A 27,137-nucleotide genomic window follows, 5' to 3' on the forward strand; every position below is an offset into this window, starting at 1 on the left:
ATGGGGATGGTGGACTTGGGAGAGAGAGTCAGCAAAGGCCCAAACCAGCCAAGGGAGCCAAGTTAGTTTTAATTTCTTAGGCTTATTTTATTATATGTGTATAAGTGTTTTGCTTGCATGCATGTATGTATACCATATGCATTTTGATGCCATGGAGGTCAGAAGGTGTTGGATTGCCTCAAACTGGAGTTACAGATAGTTATGACCCACCACCATGTGAGGACTGAGAACCAAACTCTGCTTCTTTGCAAGAGCATCAACTGCTTTTAACTGCTGAGCCATCTCTCCAACTCTGTGTGTGTGTGTGTATACATTCATGCATATGTACAGATTACATTTGTTTGCTTATTGGGTGTGAGCCTCAATATGGATGTATGGGACACATGTATGCCCCATCATGCATGTGAAGGAAGGACAGAGGACAGCTTGGGGGAGTCAGTCCACACATACTCACACTCTGTCCCCAGACTGGTCTCAAACACACAGCACTCCTCCTGCCTCAGCCTCCTGGTGTGAGAGCCAAAGTTATGTTTTTAGTTTTTATTACTGTCTAAGAGGTCCATGAAACAAAAATGCCTCTGATCTGCAAGCCCCTTGCCCAAGGAGATAGGCTATTGTTTATGGGAGATAACAAACCACATGTTTTCACTCACCTAAACAAGCTTGTTTGACCCATCTGCACTGATGTGCTTGATCACATGTGGGTGGGAAAGATGTCAGGATGGACCCTTGCCCATGACTGAATGTAGGCAGGAGGCCTGCAGCAGGAAGTACACCTGGATGTATGCTTGCCCCTGATTGGACCTCATGGGAAATACAGTGAATTATGGGTTTTGTCTTATTAAGCCCCTGCAAAGCATGACTCGGGGCCATTTTATGGGAAACCAGAGATGGACCTGGCCAGAGTCCATCAACCTACCCAGCATTTAGTTAAAGCTTGCTTCAAATTTGACTTTAAATTGTGGTAGTGGTTTTATTCTCAAAGACTGGTGGAATTAACACTGGGTATTCATTTTCAAAAAGCCAAAGAAAAAAATTTAAATGATATTTGCCTTACCCCAAGTGGAGAGGTAGTAATCATACTTGGTTCTTCTTGAGTGACAGATACTGGCTGTTCCACCACACCCACCTACCTACCTTCTTGTTTAAAGAATTATGTGTATGTTTGTATGAATATGTTATGTTTGTGTAGATGCCTTCAGAGTCTGAAAGAGGGGGTCAGAATCTCTACAGCTGGAGTTACAGTTAGGAGCCACTTGATGTAGGTGCTCAGCTACCTTTTAAAACATTTGTTCTTACAGCCCTGCGGGTGGAAGTATTCTGATGTGTTCATTGTTGCTCCACAGTGTGTGTGTGTGTGTGTGTGTGTGTGTGTGTGTGTGTGTGTGTGTGTACATATGGTTTGCTGAAGATGGCCTTGTGCATCTAGGAGAGGGCTCTACCACTGAGCTACATCCCTAGTTGTAGGGTAGGCTGAGTTCAGCAGTGGATCTTAAACTCAGTGAACATTAATCATGGATTGATGGGATGGGATACTGGGCCCAAGTTCCTGGCTCATGTGGCTGGAGCCAAGTGTGAGGATCAGGATTCTGATAGGTCTGTGGAGGGTGCCCTGTTGGCATTGGGAATCACATTCTGGGAGTGTCTGTCCTCAAGCCATTCCTAAGGATGGGGAGGGACTGGATGATGGAGGAGTGTCATCCTCATCTCCTGCACATCTGTACAGAGGTCCCCAAAGCAGCAAGGCTCTCTTTTAAGCTGAGCTTTTGGACTTCTGCTCTGCTCCTATCACATGCATAAAGTGACCACATCTGTAGAATAGCTAGCCCTCTGCTGTGCAGGTGATCTCTCTCCCAACTCACTTGGCGTGCCACACACTATGGAATGTCTTACACAGTGGGAAAGTCTAAGTACATGTTTCTGCTGTCCTGAAGCCTTCAGGAATGTTCACTGGACTGAGTATACATTACATTTTGTGGGTAATTAATAAAACATTTCTGATTTTTGATCTTATAGCTTTTTTTAAAGGTAAAATCTAATGAAAAACTACTAGGTCTCACAATACACGAGTTTATCTTTACAGTATTGACAGCCTGGGGATATAACTCAGGTTAGGCTGCTGTCTTAGCAGGAGTAAAGCCCTCCAAATCAAATAAGTGAGGCCTCTTCAGACAGTCACCAATCCTGAGCCGAGTGAGTGCCAAAAGAACCTGGCTAAATAAAGTGGAGTTCTTCTGGGAAGCCAGATATGTAGGCCTGAAGAGGGGTTTCCATATAGAGAAGCAGCTGGGCTCTTCATGGCACCAAGGGCAGCCGGGCCAATGCAGAAGCTGAAGGAAGGGGGGGGGGCATCCCTTCAGGTCTGGGCTGTCTAAAAGGCCAGTACTGTGGAAGACGATGAACACACTCTAACTGCTCAGGACAGGCTGAGTTCAGCTGCACTCACCAATGAGTCCTAAACCGTTGGCTCACAGTGTGGTGGTCGCCTTTCTGTCTGTGACAAAATAACCTAAAGGAAGAAGGATGTGTTCTGGCTCGTGGTCACAGGACTTGTGGCGAAGCAGTAAAAGCTGCTGACATCACGGTGGCTGGAAAGAGAGAAGGGCTGTCCCCAATACCTCTTCAAGGCTACATCCCAATGACCTAACTTTCTCCCACCTGTCCCGGACAGCACCAGCAGCTAAGGGCTAAACCTTCAACACACCAGCCTTTGGAGGACACTCGTATCCAAATCATAATATGCGCACTACCACCACCAACGAACTTTTCATGCCACCTAAGCCTTGTGGGTCATCAGAGGCTTCTGAGCCACACCCATCACCCATGTTGGACGCCCAAGCTTAAGTCACACCTTTCCACATCAGGAGGAAAAGAGAAATTTCACCAAGTAAACACAGTCAACCAAAACCAGTGAGACGCTGAAGAGATGGCACGGTGGTTAGGAATTCTGGCGTCTCTTGCAGAGGACTGCAGTTCAGGTCCCTGCACTCACCTCAGGTGGCTCATATATGCACATATGAATACTGACATGCAGATGCACACACATAAGTAAAAACAGACCTTTTTAGGAAAGACAGAAAGGCTCTTTTCTGACCTTTGCAGGTACTGTCCCCACACAAAGATATAAAAATAAACCTATACAGAAGAGAGAAATCCAAGAAAATAGACAAGTTCCTTCTCGCTTGGTGTACTTTCGTTAGTCTCTCATTATGTCGTCTAGCTGGTCTCAAACTCACGGCAATTCTGCCTGAACCTCAACCACTAGCCCGGCTGGTTGTATGGAATTTTCACTCCAGATGCCTTCAGAGGCAATCCATTGACTGTGCAGAAACCCTCAGCCAAATGCATTTTGATTGGCTGGTTAATGAGGCCCCTCCCAGCCTAGAGGTGGTGAAGGCCAGGGACTGCTAACCTTAGTTGTCTCTGGAACCTTCTGGGATAATGTTGCAGTAACATTTAGCAGGATTACAAGTCTTCAGCAACCCACAGTCTGACCCCCTTCCCAGAGCCCTAGTCTGTGTGACTCCTTTCCCTTTTACAGAATCAATTCCTCAGGTTTTGGCTGGGAAGCGACATGTCTCTTTCCAGAGCAGACTCTCCCCAGGCTCCTCCCAGTTCCTTTGCAATAGACTTTTGGTTCAGCTCTACTTTGCCCAGTTTCAGCAAGAACTCTGCTAGAGCAGGTGAGCCAGACCTCCATCCTTCATATCAGATCCCCCTTGAGATCCAGTCAGCTCTGCGTCCTCTACCTCCCTCCTGCAATGATGTCTGGATACCCCGACCTTCTGTTAGGTGGCTTAGTGGGTACCCCTCTCCAACCAAGCTTCCTCTCAGTCACTTCCATCCTTGGCCAACACCTGCTCCTGACTACAGATTCCTACTTTTTCCTGTTGTGAGCTGGAGGCCGGAAGAGGGAATCAGGTCCCCCAAAAGTGGAGTTACAAGACCATTGTGAGCCCAAGTCCTCTGCAAGAGCAGTGAGTGCCCTTAATTGTTGAGCTATCACTACAGCCCCAGTAATCTATTAAAATTTAAAAAAAATTTAAATGATGTATATCAGCCAGACGGTGGTAATGCATACCTTTAATCCCAGCACTGGGCAAAAGGGGTAGGAAAGTGGGCAGGTGAATCTCTGTGAGTTTGATGCCAGCCTGGTCTACAAAGTGAGTTTCAGGACTTCCAGGGCTCTTATACTGAGAAACCCTGTCTTGAAAAAAAAAAAAAAAATCAAAAAATTGTTGTAAATCAACGTGTGTAAACAATGTATGTAGGTGCATATGTTTGCACATATGGGGGCCACAAGAGTGCTGGGTATCCTCTATCTATTCCTTTGAAGCAGGGCTTACATTTTTCTGACTGGGCTGGAAGCCAGCAAGCTCCAGTAATCCCATCTTTGCCCCTTTTAGAACTAGAGGTATAGGCCTGTATAGGATGCTCACCTTGTTATGTGAGTGCTAGGACCTGAACCCTGGCTCTCAGTAAGTGATCTTAACTGCTTGACTGTAGCTTGAGTTTTTCTCTCTGGGTCCCGCAAAGCCCTGGCAGCAAGGTAGCCCACTTATAAAATAAACCTACAGGGGCTGCAAGAGATGGCTCAGAGGTTAAGAGCACTGGCTGTTCTTCCAGAGGTCCTGAGTTCAATTCCCAGAAACCACATGGTAGCTCACAGCCATCTATAATGAGATCTGGTGCCCTCTTCTGGTGTGCAGGCATACATGGAGGCAGAATTTTGTATACATAATAAATAATAATCTTTTTTTTTTTTTTTTTTTAAGGCGTGAGCTACCACCACCCGGCTGAACATCTGATTTAAGAAAATATAAAAATAAACATACAGATGCTTATATTACTTAAACTGCTCGGCCATTAGCTCAGGCCTATCATTGTCTAGCTCTTATTCTTATACTCAGCCCATTTCTGTTAATCTATATGTTGGCACATGTTCTCTGGCTTTACCTGCTGCCTTTACATGATGCTCCCTGGACAGCAGGCTGGCATCTCCTCCAGACTTCCATCTCCCAGCCTCTCCTGTTTGTCCTGCCTATACTTCATGCCACAGCACTTGACCATCTCTCTAGCCCCAAGCAGTTCACTATTTTGCCTGGTGTTACATCTAAGTTATAGGAATATATCTCTACATCCATCCATCCATCCATCCATCCATCCATCCATCCATCCATCCATCTATCACAAGAGGGCACCAGATCTCACTGCAGATGGCTGTCAGCCACACTGTGGTTGCTGGGAATTGAATTCAGGACATTTGGAAAAGCAGCCAGTGCTCTTACCCTCTGAGCCATCTCTCCAGCCCCAGGAACTCTTTACTGCAATGCACATTCCCTTCCCACAATGCATCCTAACACTTCAGGTTACATTTTATTTACAGTATGACAGGGTCTGGCCAAATTCTGCATATGGATATCCATTATTCCCAGTCATATTTGAGCAAACTAATTTTTCTAGTCCTTTAATCTGTAATGTGTTCTGTTTTGAAGAGTTTTGACTTGTCAAACTCAATGGCCACCATGTTCATCTCTATTTTTGTAAACTGGACTTTATTCCATTGATTTTAGACATCTAACCTTATATCAACACCACTCTTTGGATTACAAACTATCTGTGGTTTTGAAATGCTCTGGGTCATTGGTGACCAGATGAAATGACAAATGTCAGCCTGACAGACACTTCATTAAAGGAGTCAAGGGGCTCAAGGGCCAACACCAAGACTGCCCCAAGCCAAATGCCTGGTGATAAGCTGTAGAAAAGTTGCTTTTCTGCAAGAACTAGACCTCTCTAGCAGCTAACTGGCCACAATGCATGTGACTTCACTGAGCCCTAAATCTAGGCTTTACTTCAAACAGATACAAAAACCAAGTTATTTTTCACCCTGTCCTAACTAAAACATAATACATCAACATAAAGAGCTTCTGAGTAATCACAACACAGGCATCAGAGTTCTCACTGTGCCAGGTGGTGCTCCAATGACTTCATGGGCAACTTCAGTCAATTCTCCTTCAACCCTAGTAGGTTCAATTCTTCCCCTGCTCAGCAAATTGAGAGATTAAGATAGATGCCCAAGGACACACAGCTGAATGCAGCAGAGCTGGTTTGTGGCCAGGTGGACCCCTAAGCTAAGCTGCCAAACTGAGCTGCAGAGACCCTAAAGTAGATGTAGAATGGAGTTTTCAGTAGATAATGTTTAAGTTGACACCATGGTAACACCTACCCATAGTGTGAGCACAGAACCATTTTAGATGTAACATGCTGCATAGGGCAGGGCCTGGAAGGTGTGCTTGGGTAGCTTATCTTACAGAGGCTGGGCAACCCCACAGAGGTGTCTACTGCTGAACAGTCTCCAGGTGAGCCCAGCCCATGGAACTCCTTGGAAATCTGCTAATACATGTTCAGTAACAAAGGTCTTAATAGAACATTAAAATTGAACTAAGGAAGAGCAGCAAAGTAAAACCCGCAGCTGGGGAGATAGCTGTGGTAAAAAGAGCATACTGCTCTTGCAGAGGACCCATCCAGGTTTGGTTCTCAGCACTCACATGGTAGCTCACAACAGTCTGTAACTCCAGTTCCAGAGAATCAATGCCCTCTTTTGGTCTCCATGGGCATCAGGCACATAGGCAGTCCACCACATACATACATGCAGGCAAAACACTTGTAGGAATAAACCTTAGGAACACCAAACAAAACCAACCACAGAAAGCCTACAGGCAATTCCACTTCTCCTCACACCATTCTCCCTCAGTGCCACAGCAGGGCTCTGTGGCCTGGTCTCCTGTGCAGCCTTTACTGGGTGCTGTGTGGTCACCATGACAGTAAGACCAGAGCCTTGTTGCCTTTTCTTCTTGATCCTTTACCAGTTTGGTTTCATCTCTGGCACCAATGCTGCAATTTTTATCATGGATTATCACCATCTCCTATAGACTGCTTTATAAATTTATTTTTTCATTTTTGAGACAGGTTCTCTCTACTATGTAGCTTTGGCCGTCATGGAGGTCACTATGTAGACCAGTATGGCCTCGAACTCACAGAGATCCACCTGCCTCTGCCCACCCCACCCCCCATTCCTGGGATTAAAGGTGTACACCACACACCTGGCTGCACTGCATTTTTAGGGCCATTTCAGATCCAATTTCCTGATTTATCTGACAAAGACACTGCCTTGACTTTTTTGATTCTTCACTCAAAGACATCTGTTCTTACCGGGTCTTTGTAAAGCATGAAAGGGACTTGGGAAGGACTTAATAATTGTCTGCACAGCTGATGATTCAATGATTCAGAACCCACAAGCAAGCACCCAATGCCATCTAGAGCTGGGTGCAGACATTGCTAAGGTGCGTGTATGAGAGGCTGACCAAGACAAGTTCTCTGAGCAGTAACTGTTCTATAGAAAGGCCAAACAGGATTGCTCACAAAGACTAAGGGGAAGGGCACATTAAAGTGAAGTCTGCTCCTCCTCAGGGTTTTCAAATGTTTGAGTCCACAGGCTCATGCCTAATTTACCCAACTCAGGTTCTTCTTCCTTGTTCTTGAGATTGAGACAGGCCATCCCTAATCACAACCCTTCCTGGTTCTTATGTTGGACTGTAGAACAGCTCCTCTTGTGAGAACCAGGGGGCACTGTACTACAGAAAACAAGTCACTCATTCATTCATTCATTCATTCATTCAAACAAAATAATAAAACTGGGTATCAGCGGTTTTAAGCACAATATTCCCAAGCAGGAGATACTACTTCACAGGGCCGCTGCCCACTGGGTAGAGGAGGAAGCAGCAAAGGAATGAAGTGGAGGAGGGATGTCACCCTTTGTGACCTGAAGGGCTGCCAGAAGCTGACACCAAGCACCTGCTCCATACAAATGGAGGTACAGACATGTCAGATGCATCAGGTCCTGTTCTATGCCCCTCATCTCTTCTGCATTCAACACAACTTCCCTTTCACCCTTGGAGACTAAAGTGTCAACTAATAAGAGCTTCTTCACAAGCTCCTGTACCTGGTTCTTGGGATGCCACTGGTTATTCTTCTAGTAGAGGAGAGGGCACATGAGGGCTGCAGGATATAATTATGTCAAGAACAGATCTTCAGCAAATGACAAAGAAAATCCATGTAGCAAGAAAAACAAATGAGCAAGTTTCCTGATAATTCCTCTACTTATATATGCATGGCTGATAACTTTCCAGGTTATGACTTAAATGCTGGTGCTGAACCATGAATGTGTGAACTTGTCTATTTCCATTTTATGAAACAAATGATATGAAATAAAAAATACAGAAACATAAAGCATTTATTTATTATTGCTATAATCAAGGCAAAAATCTTTGTAAGCAACCAGCCTTGATAACGGTAGTATAATCAGAACCATCACTCCCGGGTTTGCAGTTTGTTCTCCCTGCTGAGGCGTCACTGCTTTCTACACACCACCTCCAAGTAAGTCGAGCTTGAGGCACAGGGTAGTTCCTGACGTTACACCAACCTCACCCTCTCTGAATCTGTTCATACTGTGTTTTTAAAAGTGGCAGAAGAGGTCAAGTACATCTACTTACTTGGAAAATCAACTGAGAGAACATGGGGTAATTAAGAGAACATGAAAGAATTTAGTGAAAAACCTAAAAAAATTACCTAAGACATGTTCTCACTAATATAAGGAGGGGGTATAGTTTGTTTTCAGGAGCCTGCATGAGAGTCACCAAGAGTCTTAAATCCTGGAGCAGGACAAAGGATATTAATAACCAAGTTTCCGACCCACTCACTAAGGAAGCATCTGGCTTGACAAGCCACTTAATATCAACCCAACTATAACCTAAAAACACTGTCAGTTTTATTTAACCTTAATATACATTTGTACAAGCAATTTAAAAAAGGCTATTACACAATGATTCAGTGAGTTTTACCTAGTTTGAAGACTAATGCATGCAGTTACAAATGAGAGGTAGAAACACCGTAGTAAAGACCTACAAATACAAACTTCTTAGAAACAAATGTTCAAATTAACTGCTGGAACGTCATACAGATAAATAATGTAAAAATTACATTACTGTGTCCACCAAATAAATGAAAACCATGTTGTCTCTGTTAAGTGCGATGCCAAAGAGCTTCTACGCAGCTATCAGAGTGCAGGTCATTATGTGAAAGGGATTTTATTGAAATAAAAGGGTAAGACGGGTGAATGCTTTATTCAAGTATTCAAGCAGGTAAGTAAAAGAAACCAAATAATATACAACATAGGAACCATTCTTGGAGAGATGTTAATTCACCGTGACTAGCTATTTGGTGAACTGTCAGGATTAACACTGAAAAGTGCACATTAGTCTGGAGAGAGCTGCCCATTTTTCTAAGAGAAAACAAACCTCACTTCTTACTAACTTCATGTAGAAACTCCACATCACTAACAAGCCTTTATTCATCACTGATTTGGCCCTATTAAAATTCTCAAGAGTATTTCTTGATTCATGATAGCTTTCTAATACTGCCCAAATAAACTTAGACTTTAATAAACCTAAGGTCACAGGTATCGATGCACATTCTGCATGCACAACAAAAAATGCAAACAACCAGCAACTCAAAATACCACTGAGAAGATCTGTTGGTGAAAATTAGAGGTGAGAAAAATGCAAAGGTTCACATGAATGCAAGTTTCGACCATTTAAAAGTTCAATGGAGAGTACACATGAATTCTGAAAAGGGCCTATGTATGTAATCAAGTAAAATATTCTAAACAAGTCCATTGTGCCTCAGTTAGTTTTAAATTGCAAAATCCAATACACAGTTATTTTAATAAATTAGTGCAATATGAAAGATTTTGGAAGATTAACATATGTCCACATTAGATCAAGTTGAAGATTTCACAATTCATCCAAGAGTCACCTTTTGCTTCTTCTTAAAACTCTTCCTCTGAGCTGTTTAAAGATGCATATGCATGCTCAGATTCAGACAAACTTACCCCAAATCTCAAGTTGTCTGGATGAGCTGTAGACTCTTTATGGACTTTCATATATTACCAGAGAGCCCATTGAAGTGTCACTTTGTTTCCTGATAATTATCCACAAGAATAACTGTACTTAGGGTTCTAGTTCTAAGGTACATTTATTTTCAGGTTCAGTGTGTTGATACTCTTTTGCTTCTGCTTCTATAAAGAAAAAGGAAAAGGGGAGTGACTTCTCCAATAAGGCAGGTTTTCTACAAACTTGTAGTTTGATATTGTTTTTCCTTCTTAAATGACTGCTTGTTCTTTGGTAGTCACCACGGTTTCCTGGGGTGGGTGACAGAAACAAGCTGAAATCCCAACTGTGCCACCACGCCCCCTGCTGGTTCACAGACAAGCTGCTGCTCACAGGGCTGCAGAACCACAGCAGCGTGCCGACAGTCCCCTCTCAATGCTGCTCACAGGGCTGCAGTACCACAGCAGCTCACAGGGCTGCAGCACCACAGCAGCTCACAGGGCTGCAGCACCACAGCAGCGTGAGACAGTCCCCTCTCAATGCTGCTCACAGGGCTGCAGAACCACAGCAGAGTGCCGACAGTCTCCTTTCAAGGCTACATTTATCTAGAAGTAAATAAAGTGACATTAGTAATAAAAACGGTTTATGTTTTCTAACCCAAGGGCAGAGGAACTAAGGGGGGAAGTCACAACACTCCCACCATGCTCCCCTGCTCTATCGTTGCCCCATAGTTAACAGAACGAATACACTTTCTTTCCTCTGTCCAACAACAACTCAGATATGACCTGTAGTTTAATGCTGCAGTGGTGAAATTGGGATTAACATACTACAAAGAAAAGATTCAGATCGAACAACTCACTTGCTTAGAAGTATCAATAACTTTGGGACTCCTGTCCTCTTACAGTTATTAACCTGTGAATGACCACATACACAAGAAGAGCTCCTCCTCAAACAGCAGATACTAGGGAGAACTATGGATCATCCTAGTATCCCATCCCTCCATGTTCTGTTAGCTATATCATATCAAGTCTGTAGTCCACAGGATCGTTATAACATTCTTTGGTCACTAAGCCCAGAAAGTTTGAAAGAGTTCTAGTACGTAATAAAACAACATACCCTCCTATATTCTTTTTTTTTTTTTTTTTCCCTGAGACAGAGTTTCTCTGTAGCTTTGAAGGCTGGCCTTGAACTCACAGAGATCTGCCTGTCTCTACCTCCCAAGTGCTGGGATTACAGGTGTGCGCCGCTGCCGCCGCTGCCGCCGCCGCCGCCGCCCGGCTTATTCAAGTTTTTATTTATTTATATTTATATTTATTTATTTATTTATTTTTGGTTTTTTGAGACAGGGTTTCTCCGTGTAGCTTTGCGCCTTTCCTGGATCTCGCTCTGAAGACCAGGCTGGCCTCAAACTCACAAAGATCCGCCTGCCTCTGCCTCCCGAGTGCTGGGATTAAAGGCATGCACCACCGCCTGGCTTTGTTCAAGTTTTTAAAGCCAAGATTCATCTCAGGTAGTATGATTTCAAACTTAGAAGACAAACTGTAATTAATTAATTAAATTCAGTGGTTCTTCCTTACCCACAAAGCATATCCTTTATATGTTCTAATACCCTCAATTTAGGCCTGAAACTATTAATAGTATCAAACTCTATCTACAAGCACAGTACTATCAATGCAGTATACCTGTAACCACTAATAGTAAGAAGTGACTGACAGGCAGAAAGCACACACAGCAAGTGTGGACTGGACAAGGTGAGTCGGGTCCCAAGCAGCAGAGCACAACTCAGAGAACAATCAGTTTAAGATGTGGCTGGGGAAGAAGAAAGGCAAAGGAAACAACAGAGACAAATTCTGTTTGAAAACTCCCAGAATGAAGGCTGCAGAGAAGGCTCTTCAGTTGGGAGCACTGGCTGCTCTTCCGAGGACTAGGTTCAAGTCCTCGAACCCACATGACTACTCACAACTCTCTGTAACTCCAGATCCAGGGGATCTGATACCTTCTTCTAGCCTCCAAAGGCACCAGGCATGCATGCAGTACACTTAGACATATGTGTAGGCAAAACACCCAAGCACATAAAATAAAAAAAATAAAACATCTAAATGCCATAATGATACCCAATTCTTTAAAAACTAAACAATAAAAACTTAAAAACAAACTATGAGCCAGGCAGTGGTGGCATGTATCTTTAATCCCAACACTTAGGAGACAGAGGTAGGCAAGTTCGAGGCCAGCTTGGTCTACAGAGCAAGTTCCAGGACAGGCTGGGCTACATGGAGAAACCTTGTCTCAAAACAACAACAACAACAACAACAACAACAACCAAACAAAACCATCTATGGCTGTTTATTTCTGAGGTTTTTTGTTTTGTTTTGTTTTGTTTTTTAACTGAATAGTTTTGAACCTAGCTGTAGAAAGGAGCAACTTACATTTATGCACATTTTCAACATCTGTAGGGTCCTGCAGGATCTTAGTTAGGCCTTCCAAAAGAAGGGCTGCCTTGTGGTACCGATAAACAATGTCTTCAGTCTGCTGAAACATCTCATCCAGGGCTGCAGATTGAACCTGGAACCAGTCAAAAACAGAGAAGAGTTGCAGCTCCAAAGATATACAAGTCCTTATGAACAGTGCACATTTGAAAAGCATATTAAAATCAATATATTTTGATGAAAGGAGGAAAGAATCTGTAATGTCACAGTTAAATCCAGAAAGGAAAGAGGCAATATAATTTCTAGTATAAAATTCTTACTGTCCTAATGTAGTGTAGTGTTATATACTGCCTACCATTCCTGTCAGTAGCTTAGAGTAATAGAACATGTTCTCATCAGAGAACTACTTGTTTTTCAGCTGTCAAGGTAAAGCCAAGAGGACAGCAACAGTGCAACTGCAGTCATCTACATGGCAGCGGTCGACTATGTTGAACAGGAAAAATAACACTAGTGCATACATTTTCTCCATTTAGATACTTAATAACTGTAGGTTATTTATTCCTCAGAGCCATTTTCCCCTAGTGAACAGAGAAAACTCCAGTGTTATAGTCTGAGAAATGGAAAGTAGCTTCCCCTGGTGTCTATACTTCAATAAAGTCAGTCAGTCAAACTCAGGACTTACATTTTTGTGGATTAACAAAGCACTATTTTTTTCTAAGTCCTACAGAGCCAAAATTTCTTAAATAGCAGAAAAATGCTGAAACATATTAATTCATTTTTAGATAAAAATTATAAAAGGATGAGAACATGACTATGGAAATGAAGTTTAAAAGGAAATAAAAGTTATCAAATATAACAGCCAGGATTACAAACTATAGTAAGTTAGTTAAATAAGTTACATTAAGTACTCAAATGTCACTTAAGTACAATTACTTCATGAAGTAATCATGACACTTGGGACTTGAGAAAGGGTAGGACATAAACTCTTAAAGGGCAGATCATTTCAAGTAGGTGTTCAATTCCAAAGACCCTCAGAGAAATACTGGAGTGTTATAAAATACTAGGCTTTGAAAAGGTTTACCATTTCCACAGCACAATTATAGATGAGTTTCTCTGCAGTCACACTGTTGATTTCATCAATAAATCTCTGTTTATCAGAGAAGAAGCGATTCAGCTTTTCTGTAAGTCTCTTGCACATGGTGATACAGAATTTATACCGTTCATTCAGATTTTTAACAACTGAAACAAAGTTGAAATTGGAATTAGTTTTAATTTCCTTCCAGAAATAACACAGCAACATGTACTTTTCCTGCTGTTGAAAAAAAGTGACACTACATGGTCACTGAAGGAAAAGACAAAGTCAGGTTCTATGATTTTCCAGTCTGAAAAGACAGATAAGGACTTCTGACTCCTGTGTCAAGTGAACAATTAGAAACAACGGTCAGCAGAGACTGACTCAGTGGGACAGGAAGGTGTGTCCCAGGCCCTTGGACCCACACACTCTGGTCTGCTCCTGTACCTTGTTTCACAGCTGTGGATGGGCTCAGCTTCCCGGACTTGATCTGAGCTTTGGCGAGATGCAGGGAAGCTGCCAGCAACTGTGCTGCTTTCATGTATAACACCAGCTGCTCCACCCGGCTGCACGGGAAGACAGGAGCAGAGCATTACCCTGGGAACTGACCCACAAGAGTCAGCATGCTAAACATCAGGCCACAGCTTTTCTCGGGGATTTTGTTGTCATCCTGCCCCCTCCCCTGCACACCACACCCCAGACAAGATTTCCCTATGTATCCCTGGCAGGTCTCAAGTTATTAACCCTCCTGCCTTCATGCTGCATGTGTAATGCCACACCTGGCTCCTTCCTGACTTTTAAATATACATTTAACTCCTAAAGGGAGAAGAATTAGTGTGGGGAAAGATATGTGAACTTGGAATACTATAGGAACACTGAAACAAAAATATGTGTGACCTCTTGGTAATCAAATATCTTCAGTTGAAAATTTTCAGAGAAAGGTGATGTTAAGGTTGCATAATAAATTCTTGGCTAACATCTCACACAATAAAATAACTTAGATTTCCTTGCAGCTTTTTTTTTTTTTTTTTAAGAGATCTGAGTGATTTTGCCTTTATTTCCTTCATGTTAAGCCAATCATGAAATTTCACAGTGATTTCTGGGGTGGGGCAGAAGAAAAGTGTATTCAGAGTGATGGAGGCCATGGCCTGGTTGGCCCAAGAAGGTGCAAGCAGGGGAGGCCTCACTGGGGAAGCTGGAGGAGCACCGAGTGCCTGGCTGGCAGGTAGGTGATGTTCTGAGAGCAGGAGAGCTGGTTAGCGATGTCCTCAGCAGCCTCCAGCTTGCGCAGCTCAATCAGGCCATCACCTGAGGTGGCCAGGGAGTTGGCTCTCAGCTCAGCTGCCTTGGAGTCACCCTCAGCAGAGATGATGGCTGCCTTCTGCTGCTCAGCCTTCTCCACCCTCAGTTTCCTGCTGAGCCACCTGCTTGGCTTCCACTGCTTCTGTGAACTCCTTCCTGAAGGTCAGATGTGTCAGGGACACGTCATCCAGGATGAGCCCAAACATTGCTGCTCTCTCTGTGAGGTCATCGCTCACCTGCCTTGAGACCAGCTCTCGCTGGGTGATCAATTCTCCAGCATCAAAACAAGCCACTACTGACTTGAGGATCTCTGTGGTGATGGATGGCAGCACCCGCTCATCATAGTCCTCACCAATGCTGGTATAGATACGAGGAAGCTGGCTGGCCACCAGCCAGAAGAGAATTCGTAGTGTGATGTTGACATTCTGCAAATCTTTGCTACCAGTGATGACTGGTACATTCCAGGGTCATGAGTGGCAGTCAAAGATAATGGGTTTCTGTACCCAAGGGATGAGAAAGTGAGTCCCTTCCCCTACCACAATGTCCTGCACTCCACGGAATCGGTCAAAGGTGACAGCTCTGTGGCCAGCATCCATGGTATATAAGGCAGAGTTCACCACGCCCCCTATAACCGCTAGCGTCAGGCCAAACTTTCCGATGGACTCAAACACCTTGGCAGCCATGACTGCTTCCACTGTACCCACTCACACCTGCTTCCACTCTTCCTTGCAGCTTTAAAAGTGAGACATGACTCCCCCACTCCCCCAACATACAAGACAGGGTTTCTCTGTGCAGCCTTGACGGTCCTGGAACTCATTCTGTAGACCAGGCTGGCCTCAAACTCACAGAGATCTGCTTGCTTCTGCCTCCTGAGTGCCAGGATTAAAGGCATGTGCCACCACCACCCAGCTGAGATGTGACTTTTAAGGATAACAATACTTACAATTAAATACAATTTATAGAAAGCATAAAGAAGCTGGAAATGAATGACAGGAGGTACCTACCCCCAATCTTTGCTTAGCTGGCTGATCTGGTCCACGACTACACTCTCCTGAATCTGGTACAAGGACACAGCAGATGTGCACAGCTCAGGGTTCCCACCCCTCACTGCTGTCAGGTCCAGCACACATTCAGTAAACATTAACATCACGTTCAGGTGGCGTAAGGTGTCTGTGTGTTCTCGCTGCAAAGGTAAGGTGTTTTGTTTTGTTTTTTAACAGTTTTGATCAAGGACTTAAGTATATTATATATACAAGGTTATCCCATACTTAGGAATGTTGGAATGATCAAAGAAAACCAATGTTATTAAATTTTAGAGAGCTGTTAGAAAATAAATAGAAATCAAACCAAATATTCAATGTAGATAAGTCTGCGTGTATCACAGCACCCATGTTAAGTAGGCTACAGAGGTCACTGTGCATTTACCAGAAAAATAAAACCAAACTAAACCAAAACCTGAATAATTGAATCAATATGTGTAAAACAAAGACATGAAAAAATAGACACCAGGAGTATAAGAGTTGGTATGGTGAGATGGCTTAGCTGTTAAGAGTACTGGCTGCTCTTGCAGAGGACTGGGCTTCAATTCCCAACACCCACATGATAGCTCATAAACACTTATAACCCCAGATCTAGGTGATCTGATGCCCTCTCCTGACTCCTATGGACAACAGGCACACAAATGGTGCATAGACATAACGCAGGCAAAACATCCAAATAGGGATTCTCTGTTTAGCCTTGGCTGTCCTGGAACTTGCTCTGTAGGGCAGGCTGCCTTGAACTCAGAAACCCACCTGCCTCTGCCTTCTAGTGCTGGGATTAAAGACATGTGCCACCAATGCCCCAGGAAAATAAACTTTAAAAAATTTAAAGATTACAAGGACAGATTTGGAGAGATGCTCAGCAGGGAAAAGCCCTTGCCATGAAAAGTCTGAAATCCTGGGTTTAATCTCTAGAACCCATAGAGGCCAGAAAGATAGGCATCTGTAATCTCAGAACTACCCTAGCAAGATGGGAAGTAGAGATGGGAAATCATCCCAAAATCTATGGTCAGCTATCTTGGAGCACATACTGCAGCAGAAACAAGAGAGATCTTACTCAGAGTCCCAGAACCAATGCCCAAAAATTGTCCTCTGACCCTACATAGCATATGTGTGGCACCTATACTCCCATATACATAATAAATAAATTTTAAAAATTAAAATATGGGGGGCTGGAGAGATGGCTCAGAGGTTAAGAGCACCGACTGCTCTTCTAGAGGTCCTGAGTTCTATTCCCAGCATCCACATGGTGGCTCACAATTGTAATGAGATCTCGCACCCTCTCCTGTATACATAATAAATAAATAAATCTTTTTTTAAAAAATTAAAATATTACAAAGACATTCTTAACACAAAATTAAACCGTTTTTCTTTTTCTTTCTCTCTGTTTGTTGAGCTAGAGTCCTGCTATGTATCCAGCTAGTCTGTAACTCCCATCCTCCTGTTTGACCCTCTGAATAGTTGGAATTACAGATGTTGCCAACAAATGCTACATTTCTTTAGAGTTCAGTGAGTTTACTGACCTGTTATTTTAGAGAGTTTTAAATCTGGGAAGGTTTTTAGTTAAGAGTGAATCACAATAAAGCTTTGATTTTCCGTGACCTACTTAGTTACAGATGAGAGCATGAAAGATATTCTGAAGAATGCCCTTTCAAAATGATTTCAAAATTTCATCTTTAGTTATAAATGAACTTTAAAATTTCAAATAAGATTAAACACTAAATTGTATGTGTGTTAGAGTGTATGTCCTTCCTTGGTCAGCTTCCACTTGAATTTAAAAAAATTATTTGTATTTGTGTGTGTGTCTATGTGAATACATGTGCATATATGTGTGAGTGGACTGGCACACTTGTGCATGAACGATGTGACGATATCAGGTGTCCTCCTCCACCACTCCCTGTGTACTCTTTTGAGGGAGGGTCTTTCCCTGAACTTGGAGTTCCTGTTTTCTTAGTTAGGCTGGAAGCCAGCAAGTCCCAGTGATTTGCCTGTCCTGTCCCCTAAGAAACTGGACTTACAGGTGGGTGTGGGACACCTGGCTTGTTACCTGGGTGCTAGAATACAAATTCTGTTACTCAAGAATGTGTACCAAGTGCTTGAAACCACTGAGCATTCTCCCAGCCCATACCTTCTGTTTTGTGACAGAATCTCCCCTTAAATGTGAAGCTGTGATTCAGATAGACTGGCTGGCAATCCGCTTCAGGAACCCATTCCCTTAAGGCTGTGGTTAGAGGCATGCAATGTCTGTCTGTCTGTCTTTTTGATGTGGTTCTGGGTACAGGTGTAACAGCTGTCTCCCCAGCCTCCCAAGTTTCTCTCACACAGGAGACTGAAGCGCTAGAACTTCTGAAAGTCTCCCAGTTCTGTGAGGGCCTAGGAAACTATGTTCACCAATACACGGAGTGTTGTCTTTAAGTTGAAGTGAGGAACTAAGAGGCACAACTCCAAAATCCTAAAATGACCTCTGGTTCTAGATCTGTGCTCAGCATGGGGCAGATGGCACACACTGAAGTTTTTTCTGCAGAACTGGATCCCCAGAGGTTAAGTATTGATCTATGGGTGTAGCATCTCATTTGCTTGAGTAGGGATATTTCTGTGTCAATCACTAGCCTGGTATTACGGCGTATTGTTACTATTATTACTGACATATTTCTGTGTTAATCACTAGCCTGGTATTACGGCGTATTGTTACTATTATTACTGACATATTTCTGTGTTAATCACTAGCCTGGTATTACGGCGTATTGTTACTATTATTACTGACATATTTCTGTGTTAATCACTAGCCTGGTATTACGGTGTATTGTTACTATTATTACTGACATAGGCTCTTACTATGTAGCCCAGGTAGACCTCAAACCCAATACTCCTGCCTCAGCTTCTTGTTTTTCTTTTCTTTTCTTTTCTTTTTTTTTTTTTTTGTTTTTCGAGACAGGGTTTCTCTGTGTAGCTTTGGAGGCTGTCCTGGAACTCCACCTGCGTCTGCCTCCCGAGCGCTGGGTTAAAGGCGTGCGCCACCACCACCTGGCTTGCCTCAGCTTCTAAGTGCTAGAATTACAGGTCTATATCACCAACTTGGAATAATTATTTTTAAATTTTATAATTTAATATTTTTATTAATTCTTTGAGAACTTCATGCAATGTATTTTGACCATATAAGCGCCTACTCCTCTTCGCTCCCTAACTGCCCCCAGATCCACTCCCTCCTCCTTACCTCCTAATCATCATGTCCACTTTTTTTAACAACCCACCAAGTCCAATTTGTGCTGCCTATATATACTTCTGGGTACGGGCCATCCATTGGAGCTACAGAGGCCACATCCTAAAGAAAACTGACTCCTTCTCAGAAGCCAAACTGTCCACAGACTGGCATTTTTTTTTTATAGCTTATCTTCCTTTCTTTATATTTATTTATTTTTGGTGTTTTTGAGACAGGGTTTCTCTGTGTAGCTTTGGTGCCGGTCTTGGATCTTGCTCTGTAGACCAGGCTGGCCTCGAACTCACAGAGATCTACTTGGCTCTGCCTCCCTAGACTGGCATTTTAATCTATGTTTAGATGCATTTTTACCTAATGAAAGAAAGAAAGTACTGAGGATAAAAGGTTTGTTTCTAGGGAAAAATCTTTTACAATCCTACAAATAGAGTTGGACATGGGTGATGCACAACTGCAATCTCAGCACTGGCGAATTCAAGGGCAGCCTAGTCTACACAGTTTTAGGACATCCTGGGCTATAAGTAAGGCCCTGTCACAAACAAACAAACAAACAAACACAAAAGGGATTTTGAAATTTCAGAGATATGTGATCTGATTTGTTCTTTCATCACCGCTAGAACACCCACACATTCATCCACCCCACAGTCTCCCCACCTCCATCAGTGTCTCCTCTGGTAGTTCAGGGGCTTCAAAGGTGATGAGGCCCTCTAGGCTGGGTGGTGAAGCACCATAAGGCACATATCTCAGGCTGGGAGCTGCCTCTGCTCCTGGTGGGGAAGAGCCCAAGCCTGGCCCAGGTGGGGAGCCCACACATACACGGCCACTTGCAGAGCACAAGGAGCCTCCGGAGCTGCTGGACCCCACTGCAAAGAAACAATATATATAGCACATGTCCAGAGTAGTCAGAAGGGGCTTCCATACTAACTTTTCATTTACTGAACATAACCTATTCAAGTGACAAAGAAATAGTTAAAGAAAAGCCCCAGGCTCCTCATCCTATATGAATATATGAACATGTTCTCTTTATTCCATACATACATAAATAAAACAGAACCATCATTTCCAGTTTTTCTATACTCTGTTTTAAACAAATTTATGTAATATACAATTCATACAATTTTTCTTTCTCATTAATGTTCCACTGGCTTTATAAGAATAAAAATGTAATTGATGCACAGTAGTTCAGTAACTTTACATAAAAAAGTATATCTGGAATCATTTAAAGTATGGATTTTTTTGTATTACAAGATATTACTAGCCAGGAAGTGGTGGCACACACCTTTAATCCCAGCACTTGGGAGGCAGAGGCAGGCAGATCTCTGTGAGTTTGAGGACAGTCTGGATTACAGAGTGAGTTCCGGGACAGGCTCCAAAGCTACACAGAGAAACCTTGTCTCAAAACAACAACAACAACAACAAAACCAAGATATTACTAAAATCATTTTTCTTAGGTGATCTATGTGACAAAGTACTCCAAAGTAAGAATGGAATTTTCAAAGTGCAAAACATTATACACATTTTTTTTTTGTCATTTTTTGACTAAAGATCTTTCTATGTAGCCCTGGCTTTTCTGGAACTCTCTCTATAGAGCAGGGTGGCTTATAATTCAAGCGACTTGCCTGCCTCTGCTTCCCAAGTGCTCATGTAAGGTGTGCACCACTATATCTATTATTATAGTACTTCCTAAGACTAGCCACATAACTTTCTCAAGAAGCATTAGGTATGCCCACTAAACCACATCCACCCTGGGCCTTATATTTTAAAAAATGCTGATATATCTGGATCCTGGTGGCACATGTATTTAATCCCAGCAATTGGGAGGCAGAAGCAAGTGGATCTGTACGACTTTACAACCAGTCTGGTCTACAAATCAAAAAAAAAAAAAAAGAAGAAGAAAAAAGTTTAACTGGATTAAAATGGTAGTTTATTATTTAGGATTTAAAAATATTTTATTGTTTTTTGTTTTGTTTGAAGACAGGGTCTCTCCTCTCCAGGCAGACCTGGTTGGACTAAAGCTCACTGTGTATTTTTTGAGTATTTCTAAAACACTACTCTATGTCTCATTATTTCATCTTTCCCTTATTAATTTACAAGTACCCTGATTAGCAGCTTATTAGCAACTTATTTAAAATACAAGAATTTAGAATACAAGCTTATCTAGAATACTAGAGGACACAGAACACAGCACATAAAATTAAGACCCATGATCTCTTCAAATCCACTCTAATACTTTTTTTTTTTAATCTACTATTTTAAATGTTGTGTGTGGGTATGTGCCTGCAGAGGACAGAGAAGTTGGATTCAATGCGGCTGGAGTTATAGACAGTTGTGAGCAAGCATGTGAATGCTGGGAATTAAACCTCCATCCTCTGGAAAAGTAGTCAGTGCTCTTAACCACTGAGCCAGCTTTCCAATCTCAGTCAAATACTTTCTTAAACAACGTAGACAGGATGATTTATATATATCTGGTTAAGTATAAACACTGGTACCTAAAGTGCAAAAGTAAAATAAAACTTAAGGGAAGCTGAGGTAGGAGAATCTCAACTTTAAGGCCAGCCTGGATTACATTACAAATTCAAGAGCAGCCTGGGAAACTTGGCAAGATTTTGTCTCAAAAATAAAAACAAAACAACAACAAAACCCCCCAAACCAAAAAACCAAAAACCACCAAAAAGTTAAAAGTGTGGGGGCAGGGTGGGAGGGTGTTGAAGGAAGCCAGGTGTGGTGGCACACACTTTTGATCCCAGTGTTAAGGAGGCAGAGGCAGATGATCTCTGAGAGTTCAAGGCCAGCCTGGTCTATGTAGCAAATTCCAGGCTAGTCAGGACTACACAGTGAGACCCTGTCTTTAAAAAAATACCTGGGGAAGGAGCTGGAGAGATGGCTTAGTGGTTAAAAAGCATCCACTGCTCTTCCAGGGGAGCCTAAATTCAATTCCCAGCATGCACATGGCAGCTCACAACTGTCTGTAATTCCAGTTCCAGGGGACTCAATGTCCTCTTCTGCCTCCTTGGATACCAGTCAGGCACAAGGTGCATACACATGCATGCATGCATGCAAAACTATCATACACATATGATTTTTAAAGGGGGGCACATTGAGGGCACCAAGGTGTACACTTGCATTCTCAACACTTAGAAGGTGGAATCAGGAGGATCAGGAGTTCAAAGTTATCCACATGAGAGCCTGTCTCAAAAGAGGGTCCTGGGGAAACTGGGAATGCAGTTCAGTGGTACACTTGTCTATCATTTGGGGAGCCTTGAGTTCAATTTCCAGTACCACAAAAAATAAAGTGTATTTTCAGATAATTTATTAGGTCTACTAAAATAAGACTTCAGTCTATGAATAAAGAAGTAATATACAGCCAGGTGGTGGTAGCACATGCCTTTGATCCCAGCACTTGGGAGGCAGAGGCAGGCAGATCTCTGTAAGTCTACAAAGCAAGTTCCAGGGTAGGCTTTAGAGCTACACAGAGAAACCCTGTCTTGAAAAACTGAAAAGAAAAAAAAAGTAGCATACAAGCTAGACATGCATATCTATTTCTTTATGGAGAAATTATATTTTATTGTATGTTATACTGCATATAAACATGCATAAGTATACATATACTATATATATATTTTAAAGATGTATTTATATGTTATGTATACAGTATTCTGCCTGCACACCAGAAGAGGGCACTAGATCTCATTGCAGATGGTTGTGAACCACCATGTGGTTGCTGGGAACTGAACTCAGGACCTCTGGAAGAACAGCCAGTGCTCTTAACCCCTGAGCTATCTCTCCAGCACCCCCCATTTAGTATATGTATATATATTACTTTTACTTTACAAAGTCCTCCCTAACCAGTTACCTCACTTACTGCTGACATAAAACTCTTTGAGGAAGGTAAACAGCTACGATCACTCTACTGGAACAGAAGCTGAAGCCGAGAGAAGTGAACTGACCTGTCTCATTTCACCCTATCAGCATCAGCCATTACCACACTAGAACAACTGTTCCTTACCTGAGGTGGTTCTTGTTCGAAGGACCATGTGAGTACAAGCAGGGGCTGTGGCACTGTGAGGAGGAGACCCCACAGTGAAGAGGACAGCTCTGGCGCTTGCTGCTGCTCCTGCTGGCAATGCCAGCATAACACCACACGCTCCAGCAGGAGCTACAACAAAAAGTTGGCCAGATATTAGATTACATTCACAATATTCCTATATGGAAGTGGAACATAAGGAAACTTATGCTTTTATATTAATTTCAACATTTGTTTTTATTATTTTTAGTGATGTGTATGTGTGTGTGATGGAGAGTATACGCATATGGGTACAGGTGTTCACCAAGGCTAGAAGCGTCAGATCCCCTTGGAGTTACAGGAGGTTGTGAGCTGTCCAATGTGCATGCTTGGAGGCAAACTCAGGTCCACTGCAAGTGCAGTAAGCACTGTTAACTGATGAGCTGCCTCTCCAGCCCTGTTTAATATCAATTCTAAATTTATTCTAAAATTAGATGATCCAATATGTATTTCCAGTAAGAATATTTTAGAGGGTCTTCAAGACGGGCCAGCATGTGAAAGTGCTTTCTATCAAAGCTGACGACCTGGGTTTGATCCCAGATCCTGAAGGTAGAAGAAGAGAACTGTTGTCCTCTGACTTCCACAGGCATGCAGCGGCATGCATGCCTACACACACACACACACACACAATAAAACGCTTAATTTAACTGAGGAGACGGAGGCAGACAGATCTCTAGGAGTTTGAAGGGCCTTGCCTACTTAGTGAATTCCAGTCCCGACAGGGCTACATAGTAAGATAGTGTCTCTGAAAAAAAAATCTGTAAGAAAAAAAAATTTAGAGTAATATCTCTGCCTCTGTGAATCTTCACACCAAAGCCTAGTATTCAAAGTTTTGGATAGTTATAAAATACCTAAAATGCAAGTTATATCTGTTGATAATTAGAAAAATTAGACACTGAGAACTAGAAATAAAAACACTACAAAGGTAAGGTCTGTAGAAATGGCTCAGCAGTTAAGAAAGAGCACTAGATGCTCTTCCAGGGGACCTGGGTTCAATTCCCAGCACCCAGCTGGGCAGTGGTGGTGCACGCCTTTAATCCCAGCACTCAGGAGGCAGAGGCAGGTAGATCTTTGAGTTGATGCCAGCCTGGTCTACAGAGTGAGTTCCAGGACAGCTAGGCTACAAAGAGAACCCTGTCTTGGAAAAAAAACAAAAAATCAATTCCCAGCATCCACATGGCAGCTTACAATTATCTGTAACTCCAGTTCCAAAGGATCTGGCACATTCACAAAGACATACATGCAATCAAAACAAACAAAACACCCAGCACACATAAAAATAATTAAATCTTAAAAAAGAAAAATCTATTAAAAATACAAAGGTAAACAACACAGAAGTTAAAACAAAATCTATCTTTGCCTTCAGACTAGACCCTTACATCTATCAGAAAAGCCTCAGGGAACAAGAGGTGCTGAGCAGGCTGGGGCTGGTGGGTTGATCTTGGGTTAAATGAAGAGTGGGTGAAAAGTCCCATCCACCAAAGCAAGCAGAATCAGCAAGTTTACTTCAGAGCCTTTTTAAAGCCAGACATTTAAATATTATTACCTTTATGGAACCAAATAATACATATTTACACACAAATCATAAACACTAAAGAAAAGACCTTACGGGCTGGAGAGATGGCTCAGAGGTTAAGAGCACTGACTGCTCTTCCAGAGGTCCTGAGTTCAATTCCCAGCACCACATGGTGGCTCACAACCGTCCATAATGAGATCTGTCACTGTCTTTTGTGTACATAATAAATAAATAAATCTTTTTTTTTTTTAAATGTGGAGCTGAGGATCGAACCCAGGGCCTTGCGCTTGCTAGGCAAGCGCTCTACCACTGAGCTAAATCCCCAACCCCAATAAATAAATCTTTAAAAAAAAAAAAAGAAAAGAAAGAAAAGGCCTTACACTGAGGGAAAAGCTAATAAGTCCTCTAGCTTTGCCTGCTTTCAGATGTCCATAAATTGCTTTCTGAAGTTATTCAAGTAAAGGAGTATTTTACTCCAATTATGTATGTGTGCTACACATGTGCCTGGTACTTATGGAAGCCAGAGGAGGTGCTGGATCCCCTGTATCTTGTGTTATGAATATTTTGAGCTCCCAGGTAGGTACTGGGAACTGAGCTTGGTCCCCTGTAAGAGTAACAAACACTTGACAACGGTGCCAACTCTCCAGTCCTATAAACCACTAATTTTGAAAGACTAGGATAGAGCTCAATAGTATATATACTTTCCCTGGTGTGACAAGGCTGTGGATTCAGTTCCTAACACTACAACCTGGTCTACACAATAAGTTCCAGGCCAGCCAGAGCTACAGAGTGAAAGACACTGTCCAGGAAGGGGGGGGGGGAACTGAACCATATGTTATTAGTCTTCCATTAACTTTGGTGCAGATGACACCTTTAACTGAAGATGCCTAAGAAATTAACACCGTTCACTGTCAGACACTGTTTTATGTCATCTTTCCTTATTTTGTATCTTAAACTGCAAGGTTAACTATTTCTAAGAAAGTAACTAAAAAGACATGGAGCATACCAACTTACTAATCAGAAGCTTTCTGTGTTGTTTTACAGAGCATAGAACATGCAGTAACCTCAGATAACACTGTGTATCATCTGACACAAACATACAACCTCCTGATACTGTTTCTTAGCTATAAGTGGAGCCATGCTTCATTTGCAAGAAAATTACATGTTTATTACAGAGCCTGGCCTAGAAAGGATGGTTTGGTTATTACTACAAGGGTGTTCGAATGAGGAGGGTGTGAGGGTGGATACTCACTCAGCACATCATTTCCTCATCACTGCACTTGAAAGACCCCCCGGCACCCCTATAGGAATGCTATGTTTGCAAGGCTTATAAGGGAACAAAAGACAGTTCCAGGAAATAGAATGGCCCCACCGCAGCCCAGATAGCCGATAAGCATTGCCCTGTTGTGCAAACCCCCTAGCTTGTGAGGCACGTAGGGGAACAAAGGAATTCAGCTGGAAGGCAACCAGAGCAGCTGGAATTCTAGATAGGGGTTGAGTTGACACACATATCTGGTTACCAAGGAAACCCACAAACCGCCCTGAGCCTGAATCCACGCCCCATTTGATTTATGCTTATATATTTGCGCCTCACTTGAATTGTCCAATCAGAACCATTCGCGCCTTGTTTAAACTATCCAATCAGAACCCTTTGACTATTCGCGCCTCACTTGAATTGTCCAATCAGAGCTTTGTAACCATTCGCGCCTTGTTTAAACTATCCAATCAGAACCCTTTGACTAATGCTTTCCCGCGCTTCTTGCTATAAAAACCCATCCCACCAACCCAGAGGTGCGCTGGTCTTCCGAGAGGCTTGGTTGCCCCAGGTACCTGTGTTTTAATAAACCTCATGCTGTTGCATCTGATCGGTGGTCGCTGCGTGCTCATTGAGCCGGGGGTCTCTCCTGAAGGGAGATCTCTCCGGGGGTCTTTCACACTCACAACTTTTCCTTCCTATATGAGCAGTGACTGTACTGAGTTCCCCAAGGTGTAGTTTTTAAAAATAGTTATTTTATGTATGTATGTATGTATGAAAATATAGGAACTCGTGGAGGTCAGAAGGAGGAGTCACTGGAACTCCTGGAACTGGAGTTACTAACAGTTGTGAGCCACCACGTGGGTGTTGGAAACCAAACCCAGGTCCTCTGCAAGCAGTAAGTGCTCCTAACTGCTGAGTCACCTCTCCCCAGGCCCCTAAGATGCAGATTTGAGGTTTCTTTCTCACCTATAGTCTCCAGCCCTAAGTCTAAGAACACTGAACAGGACAGAAAAGGAAATTACTGCAGTGTCCATCTTGTCTACATGAGAGCACTATATATGTACAGAGCTCATAAACATTCTAGGGAGTGAGTGAGTGGTTAAGTAAAAATCATAAAGCACATATCATACAAAATTTAGAAAATGAGGCAAATACTATAGTATAATGTCTTCAAGGGTTTTTTTTTGGGGGGGGGGGTTCGAGACAGGTTCTCTGTGTGGCTGGCCTCGAACTCACAGAGATCCGCCTGGCTCTGCCTTCTGAGTGCTGGGATTAAAGGCATGTACCACCACTACCCTG

At 42.7% G+C, this 27,137-nt stretch overlaps 1 protein-coding gene and 1 pseudogene across 2 annotated transcripts in view; both read right to left on the reverse strand.

The window, feature by feature from the left end:
* Positions 1-8,803: 8,803 nt before the first annotated feature.
* Positions 8,804-27,137, reverse strand: part of Ulk2 (unc-51 like autophagy activating kinase 2) — an 88,554-nt gene continuing 70,220 nt past the window's right edge. For both annotated transcript variants that reach the window (XM_036195665.1, XM_036195666.1), the window contains 7 exons: positions 23,008-23,157; positions 19,656-19,864; positions 15,752-15,930; positions 13,893-14,011; positions 13,455-13,612; positions 12,374-12,509; positions 8,804-10,552 (listed from right to left, as the gene is read on the reverse strand). In XM_036195665.1, the coding sequence (XP_036051558.1) occupies positions 10,494-10,552; positions 12,374-12,509; positions 13,455-13,612; positions 13,893-14,011; positions 15,752-15,930; positions 19,656-19,864; positions 23,008-23,157 (1,010 nt within the window). In that variant the 3' untranslated portion in view covers positions 8,804-10,493. The remainder of the gene's footprint in view (positions 10,553-12,373; positions 12,510-13,454; positions 13,613-13,892; positions 14,012-15,751; positions 15,931-19,655; positions 19,865-23,007; positions 23,158-27,137) is intronic.
* LOC118588947 lies at positions 14,476-15,515 on the reverse strand (annotated as a pseudogene).

The sequence above is a fragment of the Onychomys torridus genome, chromosome 8 (assembly GCF_903995425.1).
Source record: "Onychomys torridus chromosome 8, mOncTor1.1, whole genome shotgun sequence".
Classification (NCBI taxonomy): domain Eukaryota; kingdom Metazoa; phylum Chordata; class Mammalia; order Rodentia; family Cricetidae; genus Onychomys; species Onychomys torridus.